Source organism: Borostomias antarcticus (genome assembly GCF_949987555.1).
Source record: "Borostomias antarcticus genome assembly, chromosome: 2".
Classification (NCBI taxonomy): domain Eukaryota; kingdom Metazoa; phylum Chordata; class Actinopteri; order Stomiiformes; family Stomiidae; genus Borostomias; species Borostomias antarcticus.
Window position 1 is genome coordinate 38608479 of NC_140235.1, and position 15000 is coordinate 38623478.

General features: G+C 44.4%; 1 protein-coding gene across 1 annotated transcript in view; it reads left to right on the forward strand.

Moving 5' to 3' along the window:
• pik3r1 (phosphoinositide-3-kinase, regulatory subunit 1 (alpha)) overlaps window positions 1-8422 on the forward strand; it is a 28608-nt gene extending 20186 nt beyond the window's left edge. Inside the window, exons 8-15 of the mRNA XM_084456186.1 lie at window positions 2806-3007; window positions 3151-3331; window positions 3480-3605; window positions 3715-3857; window positions 3980-4156; window positions 4456-4530; window positions 4696-4866; window positions 5073-8422. Coding sequence (XP_084312312.1) covers window positions 2806-3007; window positions 3151-3331; window positions 3480-3605; window positions 3715-3857; window positions 3980-4156; window positions 4456-4530; window positions 4696-4866; window positions 5073-5262 — 1265 coding nt within the window. The 3' untranslated portion in view covers window positions 5263-8422. The remainder of the gene's footprint in view (window positions 1-2805; window positions 3008-3150; window positions 3332-3479; window positions 3606-3714; window positions 3858-3979; window positions 4157-4455; window positions 4531-4695; window positions 4867-5072) is intronic.
• Window positions 8423-15000: the final 6578 nt, after the last annotated feature.

Below are 15000 nucleotides of genomic sequence, written 5' to 3' on the forward strand. Positions count from 1 at the left end.
ACACTTTATCGCTTAGATAAGGTTTTATCTGGGATATTGACTTTCAGTAAATGTGGCCTATTTCATCACTCCCAAGCTGCGTTTGTAAAGCCTACCCCCACCCCCCCCCCACCCCCCCACACACCATAACTCCTCCATAGACGAGCCTGGAGATGACAATGACCGCATTCCGCTCGCCTCTTTTAAACATACTGAGAACTGGGGCTATTTTCGACCCTCTCAGCCTGGCGGAGATGGCTCCCTGGATTTCCTGAGAGTCACTCCGGGATTACAGGCGTGTTTCGGAGGCCCGGGGCGAAGGCCGCCGGCCCTGGGGCCAGGGCAGGGAATTAGGAGCAGGGCGGGCTTTAGGACCTGGCCGGCCGCCGGCTACGTGCTGCGGCAGCAGAGCTGCCTTTTGTCTGTGTGCCAGCAGTGGGCCGGACTACACCGCCGCACGACACGCGCAGGGAGGAGGGGCCGAGCGACCTGCAGGAGAGAGAGAGAGAGAGAGAGAGAGAGAGGGGGAGGGAGAGAGAGGGAGGGAGAGCAAAAGCGACAGACGACAGAGGAGGAAGAGAGAGAGAGAAGGAGTCTGCAGGTCCCGTTTTTCTTCCCCCTCTGCGCTGGTAAAGAGAAGATGTTGCACATTTGGCTTCGCTTCTAGAACCTTCTGCAAGGCTAGAGAAGCTATTTTAGGTTTATTTCTGCGTCTTTCCGAGCCGCGCTCGTTCAGTTTGATGAACGATAGGCTGGTAGCAGCAGCAGCAGAAGAAGAAGAAGAAGAAAAGACAGAGGCTAGTGAGCTTTCAAAATGACATCATCGCTCTCAGGAAATGAAAGATGCGGGGTTGGTCGGTGACAGTCCTCCCCGCGCGATTGGCTGTGGTAAGTGATGTAAGACGTTACCGAGCAGGCTGCCCTTTATGGACGTTTACGTGGGGTGGGGGGGGGGGGGGTTGCAGGTGGTCGTAACCGAGACAACGGGGCTTTAGTTATGGGGGATTTGGAGTTTGGCGGCGCCGGGACCGATCTGTCGTTTTACGTAGCAATGGACCCCCCCAGGTGGGCTAACTTGGCGGTGTACGACGAGACCGAGTGACTCTAAAGCTTCGGGTCTCGGGACCGACAGAACCCGACGTCGGGGCTGGCAGCTCTGATGAGTTCTGACCGGTCACATCGCGTTGGCCAAGTCCGTTTTCTTCACTCGCAGCCCTTTTCCTCCTCGATCCCGGGTCGGTTTCCAGAAAGTTTTTGCGGCGAGGGCTTTCGGGAGCCCATCCGAAACCGCGGCCCGCAAATCGCCCGCTCCGAGCGGTTCTGGGCGCTTTGCTCGCCGGCTCGCGCCCCAGGACAGCTGGCCGGCCCTCCGGCGCTGTAGCCCGGCCACGGTCCACTGCGGACGGCACGCCGCTACGGCAGGACGAGTGGACAAAGGGGAGGGCAGATCGGCGAGTTTAAAAATAGCCCTGCGCTCCCAACTCTGCTCCCCTCCCGCTCTCCCCTCGGAGACCCGCAGCCAGTGAGACGCCCCCCGCAGACCCGTGTCACTCAAGCGATCAGCCAATCCCGATGAGGCAGGGCCTTTTGATGAGGCCATCTCCGTTCAATGATTCCCCCCCACCCCCACCCCACCTCCCCCTAACGCGGGTCGGCATGGAGACGGCTGGGGGGTCTGTGACGGAAGGAGGCTGTCGCCAAGCCGACAGACGAGGGATCAAGTGTTCTGAATATGAAAGCGGCCGCGTCACGTCACACGCCGACATGTTTCCTCCAGTTGAACCCTGGTGGCGTCTCTCGAGGCGGTTCTTTTGTTCGGGGGAGTCTGTGGGAGATAGTGATTTACAGGGGACTCTGGGGCCGAAAATTCGCCGTGTAATTGTTGCCGTTCTCCGACGGAAAGGCAGATTATCTGTGGTGGAACCAGGGCAGCAGATGCCCTCTTGTTTTCGGTTGCGATCCGCGATGGCACCGTGCCGCCCTGGGCTGGAAGTGATGGACTGGTGGGAGTCCTTTTTTCCTGAATGAAACCCTCCGTTCTCCCTGACTCATACCCCCCCCCCTCCCCACCCCTCTCTGACTGCCCTCATCTTGCTGTCTCACTTGGACAGCAGCAGCATTCTGCCAGCCCAATTTAATCAAGTGGAAAGGATTGTAAAAGAGAGAGAAGAATTGTGTGTGAGAGAGAGGATTGAGAGAGAGAGAGAGAAAGATTGTGAGAGAAGGATTGTGAGAGGGAGAGAGAGGGAAGGATTGAGAGAGAGAGAAGGATTGTGAGAGAGGGATTGTGAGTGAGGGAGAGGGAGAGAGATGAGTGCGAGAGAAGGATTGTGTGTGAGAGAGAGAGAGAGGGGATTGTAGGAGAGGGAGAGCGAGGATTGTGTGTGAGAGAGAGAGAGAGAGAGAGAGAGAGAGAGAGAAGGATTGAGAGGGAGAGAGGATTGTGTGTGTGAGAGAGAGAGAGAGAGAGAGAGAAGGATTGGGAGAGGGAGAGAGGATTGTGAGAGAGAGAGAGGGAGAGAACGATTGTGAGAGAGAGAGAGAAGGATTGAGAGGGAGAGAGGATTGTGGGAGAGAGAGAATGAATGCCCTGGGACTGGGGAGAAACGGAACCATATTGCCGCTCTGAAGTGTTTTAATGTCCCCATCTCCTCTCATCAGTTCCCCCGCTGGGCTCAGCTCCACATACGAGTGAAGAGTGTACAGCTTCACCATCACTCTGCTGGGCCCGCTTAATGGGCATTTTTAGTACGTGTGTTGGGATCATGCCAGTTATATTTCATTGTACTCAACGGCCGTCCCCTCTCTCCCCTCTCGTCCACACAGCCCTACCTCCGAAGCCACCCAAGCCTGCACCTGTGACTAACAACGGTATGAACAACAACATGGCTCTGCACGACGCCGAATGGTACTGGGGGGACATCTCCCGCGAGGAGGTGAACGAGAAGCTGCGAGACACGGCCGACGGTACGTTTTTGGTCCGGGACGCTTCGACGAAGATGCACGGAGACTACACGCTCACTCTGAGGTAAGCCCCGCCCCCACCGCCCTCCCCCCACACCATTCCTCGCCATCTCTGAAAACATCCCGCTCGCAACCGTCCTCAGCGATTTCGTCCGCCCGTTTATTTTTGCTATTTTCTAAAATTGACCCTTATCTCGCCCCGTACAGGAAAGGAGGCAACAACAAGCTCATCAAGATATTCCACCGAGATGGGAAGTACGGCTTCTCTGACCCACTGACCTTCAACTCGGTGGTGGAGCTCATCAACCACTACCGCAACGAGTCCCTGGCCCAGTACAACCCCAAGCTAGACGTCAAACTGCAATACCCCGTGTCCAAGCACCAGCAGGTCAGCCCACACCCACACCCACCGCGCTGTCGCTGCAACGAACATAGAATTTTAGAGATCTCATGCCTAGTTCTAGTGTTCTAAATGTTCTAATGTTCTAGAATTCTCATGTTCTAAAGTTCTAATGTTCACGTTCATCTTGTTCCAGGATCAGGTGGTGAAGGAGGACAACATCGACGCGGCCGGGAAGAAGCTGCACGAGTACCACCAGCAGTACCAGGCCAAGAACATGGAGTACGACCGACTTTATGAGGAGTACACCAGGACGTCACAGGTGAACCCCTCCCCGTCCACTTCAACCTCCCAGTTCGATCGTCAGGAACGCGGATGCGGGTGTAGATTGTCGCGATCGCGCGCTAACTCCGTTTACCTCTCGTCTGCAGGAAATCCAAATGAAAAGGACGGCGATCGAAGCCTTCAATGAAACGATCAAGATCTTCGAGGAGCAATGCCAGACGCAAGAGCGGTACAGCAAGGAGTACATCGAGAAGTTCCGGAGAGAAGGCAACGACAAGGAGATCCAGAGGTCAGCAGCAGATCCGCTTCACCACAAGCCGGTCAACGGGCCAATCAATTTAGGCTGCGAGCGAGGAAATGGGGGGGAAAAAAAGCTCAAAACGATAATCATCTCTCCTCTCTGTCTCACAGGATAATGGGCAACTATGAGAAGCTCAAGTCCCGCATCAGTGAGATCGTGGACAGCAAGCGTCGCCTGGAGGAGGACCTGAAGAAGCAGGCCGCAGACTACAGAGAGATCGACAAGAGGATGAACAGCATCAAACCTGACCTCATCCAGCTACGCAAGACCAGGGATCAGTACCTCATGTAAGTGTCCCTCCTCCTGGGCAAGGTCCTCACCAGGCCACCGTACTACCAGGATCCTTCCTCTTAAGCACTTTGTTTATATTCTTCTACTCTTGCACTTTGGCTTTAGCACTAGACGCTCTTAGTCACTTGTTTAGAAAGGAGATGCACTTTTGACTTCTGGTAGCAGTGCGCTGACTACCTACGTTAAACGGAATTAGCATAGGTCGCTTCGGGTAAAAGCGTCCGCTAAATGACTGCAATGCGAAATCTAATGTACCCTTTTCCCTAATGAGTTTCGCACGGCGTGTGTGTTCCAGGTGGTTGACCCAGAAAGGAGTCAGGCAGAAGAAACTCAACGAGTGGCTCGGAATCAAGAACGAGAACACAGAAGAGTGAGTCCCGTTTCCGTGCATATATATCGTATTAGGAGAGATTGTTAACAACAACAAACAAACAAAAAAAAAAAGTGGTTGATGAAATGAAGTTCTATACATGGTTCTGATGTTAATCTCTCTCTCTCTCTCTCTCTCTCTCTCTCTCTTTCCTCTGTCTTCCAGTCAATATTCTACGGTGGAGGACGACGAGGACCTCCCTCACCACGACGAGCGCTCCTGGAAGCTGGGCAACATCAACCGGCTGCAGGCCGAGGCCCTCCTCCGGGGGAAGAGAGACGGAACATTCCTGGTCAGAGAGAGCAGCAAAGCGGGGTGCTACGCCTGCAGCGTTGTGTACGTACCCGACCTCACGCCTCCGCTCTCGCGCCGCCCAGTCAAAGCCCGTTCAGTGGCGCGAGCGGTCCTCGGTGTAGACACTGTAGTCGGACTTTGCTCTCACAGTAAAACCTTGAATAGAACATGTCAACAAATTATGTTGCAAGCCCAAAGAACCAACTGCTGACGGTTTTTTCTCTCTCTCTCTGTTCTCCTCTCTTTAGTGTGGAAGGCGAGGTAAAGCACTGTGTCATCAACAAGACGCCCTCAGGTTACGGCTTCGCCGAGCCCTACAACCTGTACGGCTCCCTGAAAGAACTGGTCCTCCACTACCAGCACACGTCACTGGTCCAGCACAACGACTCTCTGAATGTCACGCTAGCGAACCCCGTCTACGCGCAGCAGAGACGGTGAGGGCCCTCCATACATGGGACTGGACAAAACTAAAGGGCCCCTCTCTCTCCTGTGAATGGAGGTACAACTTTGTGCTCGGACTCGAGGATTTCGACGGAAAAAAGAAAAGAGAGAAAGAAAAGAAAAGAGAGAAAAAAAAAGATGGCTGTGTCTTGCCTACTAACAGACTTTTACCCATGAGAGGAAATGACTAAACAAACGCAAACAAAGCCTGAAACATTTCAGCGACTGTGACTGTGAGCAGTGACGAGCCCGAATGTAGTTTTGTTTCTCTCATGCTTTGTGTGGGAGCACAGAATCAAGCGGAAACTGCTGAAACTCCACCTGTGGAGGACATGGAGGCCTTTTCCTAATGGTGCTTGTTCTTTTCAAAGCTTTACCAGCTGGAATGTCAAAATGCAGCAGGTGACTCTTGAGTGCATCTTTTTTTTTTTACCCTCTCGTTCCTCCTCCCTACGACCCCCTCGGTTTCTCTTTCCATGTCTGTCTCTGTGTTTGTGTGTGTGTGTGTTTGTGTGTGTGTGTTTGTGTGTGTTTGTTTGTGTGCGTGCGTGTGTGAATGTTTGATTGAATGTGTGTGACATGTGAGTGTCCATGTGACCAAAACTCACAGAATTTGAAAGCTGTCGAAGAGTGTCTGACACATTTTTGTGTGTGTTAAGTGTTCAGTAACAGACCATGGATCAGCTGATAAATGTAGCAAAATGGCACTTTTGACAAAGTATAATCGTTTTCTTGAAAAGACTCCTATGGACTTGTCAAAGCAGAGGAGCAGAGAACAAGATAACAAGATTCCTGCTTTTCCCTTGTTAAGCATTACAGTGCAGACTTAAACCTGATCTCTACTGTGGACAAGTAAAACTATGAATGGACTTGAAATGGAAATACATGATGTACATAGAGGAGAACGTCAGTGCAAAGTGATGTAATTTACCGCACCATACCAAAAAGCTCCGTTTCCTGTTCACTTATGTTCTAGTCTGCTATGCAGTTCTGTACCTCCCTTATTTCTGCAAAGTCGTTTTTATTTTGTTGCAACCCGTGATATAAGCTTGTTTTATTGCTTGAAAAAGGTTTTCCAATGTTAATATCCTAGAGGATATTTTGTCTCAAAATGCCAAGATAAAAACTGCTTCAGATTTTTAAAAGTAAATAATAATAACATATACTTTATTACAAATTACTTTATCAGCAACTGGTATAAATATGGAAAAGATAAGTATTTTATTAGTCTTTTTTGCTTCAAACTGATGTTATTCTCAGGCACAGCCTTCTGAGTATTTGAGAGCTGCTTCAGTCAAGAACTATTTCTTACAGAGCCACATGTTCTAGTTCTTTGTTGAAACGTATGAATACTCTTCGGTATGAATACTCTTCAGTATGAATACTCCACAGTATGAATACTCCACAGTATGAATACTCTTCAGTATGCGCATTCTGTGCACTGGATGATGGGAGTAGGATTTGTCGATTCCTGCAATCACAACGACGCATGTTGTACACACCTTTTCAACCATCTCCATGGAAACAGTACAGATTTATTTTGTTATAAAACCCATCCCCACAAGGATATCAAAGCAAGCAAGGTGTTTTGAAATGATGGAAATTGTTATTAAAAGATCACCTGGGAGACATTTATATCTTCCCATAGACATTGTCCACTTAGTATTGTTTTCTGTATCAGAAAATCATTTGAGTGTTTACATGGGTGGATTGACTCATTTCAAATAACCTGTAATTGCTCTAGAGTACATTTTACACCAGCTGATGATGGTTCTGTTATGTTGAGAGAGAGAACGACATCTTGGTGTCCAACCCCTTCTCAGACAAAGGTTTCATGGCTGCAATATTCTCCCACTCTCTATTCCCATTTACAAATGCCCATAAGAGTTCATGTCTAAGGTTAGACGTGATGATCAAGTGATTGGTAGATGTTTGATTGAGACATTGCTACATTTTGACAGTCAGTATTGTCTCATGATTGATTAACAGTGGCATTTGTTACTATCAAATATTACATTCAACTGTTAGACAGTCACACAATTCACGCCCAGTCAATTTAAAAATAAACAAATATTATTTTAGATATTGCATTTTTGGTTCAAAGTAGGCCTACATGCCTAAAAATGATTTAGATTATATTTCTATTTTTTTAGATGTACTCTGACTCTCACCGTTGGCAAGTTTAACCCTTTACATCTACGTATATCTATGAGTAACATTAAATTAATTAGTAGTACGGAGATTAACATATTAAATTGTTACTTTTATTTCCCTTCCCTTGTTTCCTTTGACACAAATGGCAAATATGACATTTGTTGTTTTAATCTTTTGACGCCATTATTTTATCTGGTTGTGGTCATATTTTCCCCCCACACGGACGTCTCCCAGCAGTACTCTCTAGAGGTTGGCAGGGAGCAGGACAGAACCGTTAAATAGGTGTTTCATTCAAATGAAACGAAGTTGCCAGTGATACTGTAGGTCAATTTGTATTTTTTCTCTTTGTTTGAAAAAGGTTATGCATTTGTTAAACATGACAATGGAAGTGGTACTTTTTGCCGTTGAATCTATGTTTACAATGCAGTTAATTTTCCTGTATGTATGACCCATTTACTATGTGAACCTTCATGGGGCTGGAGCTAAACTTTTGAAAAGGTTAAACAAAAACTTAAACGCACAACCTTGTCCCGTTCAAGTGTAGGAGAGCTATCCGCACTTCAGCAGTCTTGCATGAGTGTTTGACCAAATGATCATTGTGTAAGACTCCTGTTTTATAAGCCTGCTCTGCTCTCACCAGCTCTCCGTAGGCCACTAACTAGAGACAGACAAACTAAATGACCCCGGGGGCAGATATCCATTGTGCTATACTTTTTTGAAATTTGTATAATTAGTGTTTGATCCCCTGGTCCTGTGACCGGTCTTGTTTGTTTAACATTGTCAAAATGGTTTCTCTACACTGTTCTTTGAAAAGCTGCACCATTTTGAGGGTTTGATTTGTCTTTCCACCCTCCTGGCTGTATGGCTTTACTTCATTTGAACGCTCATCCTTTGGGATGATTGTCACAGAAACAATGATATTGAAATTTACCAGTGTTCCCTGGTTTTTGCTTCAAACCTGCTTTGTTAAATGAAAATAAAACATTTGTTTTTATGAAAAATGTTTTTTTTGTTATGATGTTAAGTGTTGCATAGCCTATATTGTTTTAAGCAAAATCACCCACCAATACAGTTAACTCCAGATAAAAGGTTGACAGTTGAAATGTCTTAGTAACAGAACACTGTTCAGTTGGCTCTTTTGAGGCTATGCAAATTCAGTGGAATACTGTAACAGGCTGTTGATAAGAGAACTCTTTGTTCCCTGAGCCATGCGTCTCTACTGTAGGGCCCATAAATGACTGCATTTTTAGAAGCTCTGAGTTTCATTCATATAGACTCACTTGTCAGAGTAGCCCCCCCCCCCCCCCCCCCCGAGATATATATAGTAATTGTGGGATAGCACTTAAATACTGCAGATATACTGGATTGGATTTACTGTATTCAGCTCTTCGAAGCACACCCGTCTATACTGTATATATATATATAGATAGATAGATAGATATATTTGTGTATATGTGTGTGTGCTTAAGAATACAGTAGACTGCAGCTTAAAAAATATATATATATATATATAAAGCTGCAGTCTACTGTATTGTTAGGCCAGCAACAAGATAGGATTTGACTGCCTGAACCATTTTGTGTTATCAGCAGTGTGTAATTGTTACAAAGACATCCATTGACATGCCAGCGAGTTTGACTGCCTTGTGGTGCTGGTCTGGTTACATAACATTCTCCAGCTCAAAAGGCACAGTGAAAAAGTGGACAGTGGACATTATTGTCATGCCACACATCTTGATTGATCATCTGCAGATTGAGCCATCCTGCCAGCTATGTGGATGTAGTGTAAAAATAGACTGGAATCCTCATTGTAGTTTCTTTCACATACTGTAACTACCCTCTACCCTTCAAGCTCAATGCCCCTAGGCTGGATTTAGAAAGTATTTTATATGATTAATACTCTCTGGTAATGTGCTGAGAGGCATTTAGTTTGAGTTATATATGTATGTTCCACGATGACTTTCTTATCTAGTAGAATTGATCTGCTGATCCTCTGTATGAATAGATGGGTTTCATGATGTGTCCTCTTCAACAACCTCCATGTCGTTTTTTTTTTGCGTCAGCGTCAAGAATGGAAAATGTGAAACCACAGAGCACATGACCTTAACGCCTCAGCTGAAGTTGAGATGTGAGAAAGCAACCACACAGGACTGCACATCCTCACACACTTATGAATAAAGGACACGAAGAAAAAAGAGCCGTCATTTCCGCTGACAGAAATTATCTATATAAGCGTTTTCATTTCACTGATACAGGTTTCAGTTTGATACAAGTGTGTGGATCAACCACAGCCCAAGTAGGGGATAGTAGACCTACAGTAGCAAACAATAAAGAAATTATGACGCAAACATGACCCAATGACTGCTCTGACCTCAAGATGTGCAACATGCATACGTTGTGCGTGCACACAGATAGCCCAATCTTTTGTTGCGTCAAAGTTGGGTAGGCTAAAGTGGAACTTTCCATTCACTAAATACTTACTGTGTGGTAATATTCATCTCAAACTGAGACTGCTAAAGACATATACAGTATGCATACATATATGTACATATACATACACTGTAACTTCCTACTGACTGTATTGTATAACTGATTTTATTACTGTAAAGCACTCTGTGCATCCATGCTGTGAAGAGCGCTATATAAATATAGTTTACTTACTTACTTACTTACTTACTTACTTACTGTACTGTGCATCTCACCAAACTCAAGTTCTACATTATAGGCCAATGGACAGTGGTCCAAAAGTGGAAATCAGTAGTAGTTATAAGAGAAAAAGGATATACACACACTGGATTTTACTGTAGCTCCCAACACTTCATTTGAGCAACGTTTCAACCACGACCACACTTCTTCAGACAGTCTTCTTTTGCCTGAAGAAAAACCTGCGTGGTCGAAACGTTGCTCAAATAAAATGTTGGGAGTTATAATCCAGTGGGCGTATATTCTTTTCCACATAGATTCGTATTTTTTTTAATCCTGCACCTGGTCTGAAGTACAGGTTGGATGTGCACACAGCTACAAACTATGTACAGAGAGCAGTGTAGACCCAGATAGCAAGCGGATCTGGGCCATATATGGGCCGGAACTAAGCCACAAGTGCCAGATCTGGCCTGTATATCGCCCTGATCGGATTGCTGTCTGGGGAAAATGACAGTGGTGGAAAGCCGCGCTACGGTCCCACTGGCCCCTCGGTAATAATGCTGCTTTAGATGGATTCTCACAGTGTTAGATTACGGAATGTGACTTTAATGGCCTCCACTGCTCCCATATCTCTGATTAATGGCTATAATCTGCAGAGAATATTTCAGGACAGAGATTTACGGTGACTGAGCTTATAAATGTGGGTAAGGAGAGGGAAGCTGCATTCAGTGATTTGTATTATGACGTAAAATATACTTTACAAGAGAGGACAGGGACTTATGTGAAACCATTTTTAGCACTTAGTTTCAGATAGCGACTGCTCATGTATTTCCTGTAGTTGTTATACAGGCTTACTGTGGACTGGATGGAACAGATTCAGAAAGTGAACGATGATCTCCAAATCATTAGGCCTACATAAATTCCTTTACTGTAAGTGTGCAATGGTTACCTTAAAGAGGTTAAATCAAGTCGTTTGATTAATAAAATAACTCTGGAACAAAGTCACATGCTTTATTCTGTTCACCAGAATGCTAATTGACACCATCAGATACGGGAAACTAAAATTTCCTTACATAAGTCCTCTGGAATATAGAAGTATTATTATATTCATGTTCCCTGTTCAGCTACATAGTAATAATAATAATAATAATAATAACAGATGATAATACTAATGATAATAATAATAACGATATGATGGTGACAATAATAATAATAATAATAATAATAATAATTACAACAATAATAATAATAATAACTTTAAAGTGACAATCTCAAACTTTTTCATAAACATAAATGTCTGTCTCGCTGGTATCTCCGCCTGAGGTAAAACAGTAATGATTCAGCCTATTCTCCATTCATGAAAGCCGTTCCATTTGCAGCATTGCAAAGTTTTGTGAATTGTCCTGTCAAGGGCTTGGGGCCTAGAATATCTCTACAAATTGCTGTAGAACATTCTGAGCCATCCAAGAGTTAATGTCATGCAAGCAGTCTTGTAGGACAGTCAATCTTTTCAACTTTTAATTGACAGGTACAACTGTGTCATCAGCATAAAAATTTAATCAGATATCATGACCTCATATCATGAAGCATAGCTTATAAATAGAGAATAAAATTGGCCCTAAAATAGAACCCTGAGGTATTCCACATGTAATAGGTGGAGGAAGACATAAAATCACCCAAAGAGACAGAGAATTTTCTGTCAGATAGATAAGAGATAAACCAGGCAATATTGGTAACACCAATGCTTAATGTCAATATAGACTCATTGGTGAGTAGAAACATTGTACTAAATTGTATAGTCAGAATCCAATTTAATCAAAGACAGTTTTCACACGCTTTGATCTTACAGTTGCGAGAAGTTTAACCTTCTGAAAGACTTTGGGAGTTACCTAGGTTACTACATTACAGTTCGTTCCCCCTTGTCTGATGGTGTAAGTTTAGTATTCTTGTGAAGGGAATTAAGGGTTTTATATGAAATACAAATAATAATACTTTATTACATTTATTACTACATGTTTTCAAAATGTGTCATGAAAATATATTGTTGAAGCTCAGAACTGTAGTTTAATGATCAGGTTGGGTTGAGGGTTAAAGATAAAGCAAGAGTTCAGACTGCTTATCTTCTGACGCCCTGATAGCAAGAGCATGGGCTTTGATATTACGCAATACTCTGTTAATATTCACACAGATATGATATCTGTTTAACTAGGGAGCAACTCTGGGAATCAGATTTCTGGGATGTAATTACCGCACCGTCTGTCTTCTATCTCAGGCCTAGAAAGTGGCTCCAATCCCAGCATGCCAAGTGACATAACATGTCATACTTAATCCCACTGAAGTCAGCTGTAAGTGTTCAGGAAGGACAACTCCATCGTTCCGTCATTTTATCAGTCATTTGTTTTGGCATCAGGACCAAGAAACGAAAATATTTGCATTTCAGATATAATTGCACACTGTACTGAGAGGGAAGAGTTCTCTTGCCCGAGCTTGTCGGGGTGAGGATCATTTCACAGTATTGCCTTCTTTTCAGAAATGGATTAGCATCCTGAAAGGACAAGGCAAGTTGAAAACCATATACTCAAGGTTTTCTTCACGTGAATCACTGGTGTTTAGGAAGCCATTGCTGCAATACTTTGATAATGAAGGATTACTCAAATGAAGTCACTCTGGGGCAAAGTCACATGGCTGGGTGCATCATATCCAGTCTGTCTTGCAATAGCCTTCATGTTGTAATGCTCATTAAGATAGTTAATCAATAATAAAGTCTTTATTGTGCTGACTGGGTAATGTGTAGTGTCTGGTTGAAGGCACGCCACACACCCTGTCTTGACTGTGACAATTTCAACTGAGTCGACTTTGCAAAGGTATAAAACCAAAGTGAACTAAGGTCAAGACTTGATATGTACCCGGACACAGGAAGTACTGCTGAAAACACACAGCATATTAATTTTGATAAACCGTAATGGTGTAATTTATGAGGGATCTGGGAACAAAAGAATCCAGGGATAATTCATGTGACGTTTTGATTGAGGAGATCAATATTGGGTGTCTTACTCAATACAAGGGATAAACATGACGTAAATCCTCCATAATTCTGTCCGCAAATATCAGCACAGGAGATTAGGTGTTTGGGTTTTTAATTCACTTACAGTACATAGAGATATAAGCCCTTCAGGGATGCTTCAACAGGAATCTCTAATTGCCAAAGACTGATGTGGAGTCTAGCAGCAGTGGTCTTTCAGTAATTAAAACAGTCATGGTTGAGGCCACAGCCCTGGTGTCTGCTCTGATTAGTGAGAGTGTGGACTCAAGTGATTGTACTGTACTACAGTTTGGAGCAGAATGTCACCATAAATTACCTTATCATAATAGCCCAACGCTTGCGTTTTACATAAGTGCTCTCCTTTGTGCAAGTTCAGTGTATGCATTGTGTGCGGCTATGATGTTTTGACTCCAGGCTATTATGCTACATACATACTGGAGGCTATTCTATAATTCTACAAATGTTGTTTATAATTAAATAAGCAACATTTCTAGACCGACTGCATGTTGCTGTGTGCAACGTGGCGAGGGTTAAATTGGGATTATGGGTAAATTGTGGCTGCTTTCATTCAAAATAGGTTGGGTCTCAAAGAGTGTATTTAAAAATTGTATTCAGCAGCTATAAATCTTTTTAGCCCATCAAATGGTTGTTCTGGTCCACTACACTGCCCTTCAGTGCGGCCTGGATGGAACCAGGGATTGTAAACGATGCCTGTTTTACAGTATGTATGTACACACACTGTACACTGATACAATGATACTGATAGTATAGCCACAAAACAGCATACTGATATGGGGAAGAAAATCTATAGTATTTTCCAATAGACTGAGACCAACATATACCTGTGTCTACTTATCTGCATTCACGAACATGTGGGCAGCTCAAAGTCCAATATAGATGGCCTATATTTGAGCTACTGTATTATCTTTTCAGAGCCATATTTAGTCAGACAGATGGGAGGTGGTCAAAGATAGGAGATTGGATTCCATTCCCCTTCTATACTTTCACCAGGAGTATTTGACTAACTGGTCTCCTGACTTGTCTTCACAATATATTCAATCCCATATAATAGTCTTTTAGATGTGGGCTGGCGATTAGGGACCTTTGTAAACCAATCCTATCTAAAGTAGGCTCCAGATGTCAATGTGCTTTGGCCAACAATTCTGACTCACTCACTTATTCACTACCATGATTAAACGCATAGGACAATCTGCATCACAAGCTGTAACACAAATATCGACATAAAATATTGAAAAAACGACTAACCCCAAATGACCTCTCGGATATTCTGCCCTGGATCATCTGAGCCAGAGGTGTTTAACGTTACAATGTGCCCCCCCGGAGGAGTGGAACACAATCTGAGCTGTGTTTTCTGCAGAGACTCCACAGCAATATAAACCCGTGGAATTTTTATGTGACTAATAATAAAATCCTTTATAACGCAACATAAAATCTGCCTTGGCCGGGATCACTTCGCGCTACGTTTTATGCATTGTGCAGAGGGTCACCTTTGCGGCCGCGGCGTGCTCGGTCGATATTGCTTATTTCTTTCATCAACTACTCAGAGCAGATTGTGACCCCGTATTCGGTTCAAGAGGAAAGGGTCTGGCTCATAGGGGGTAATGTTATGTTCAGCTCTGAGACTGGAGGCGAGGCTATAGGAACTCATTACTGTCTGTGGTGCTTATGAAACACTACCAAGCGCTTTTTCTTTCCCATAGCCTGACTCAGATAAGCTTTTTCTTATACAGCCAGCAAGCTATAATGAAGAGGGAATATAATCTCTGTGGGAGAACACAATGCTTTGGAGATGTTGAGAGGGAAGACAACTTCTAACAGTGGTAACCATTTATGAATGTTCTGGAAGGATGGTCGTCCTAACGGATAACTATTTGTTC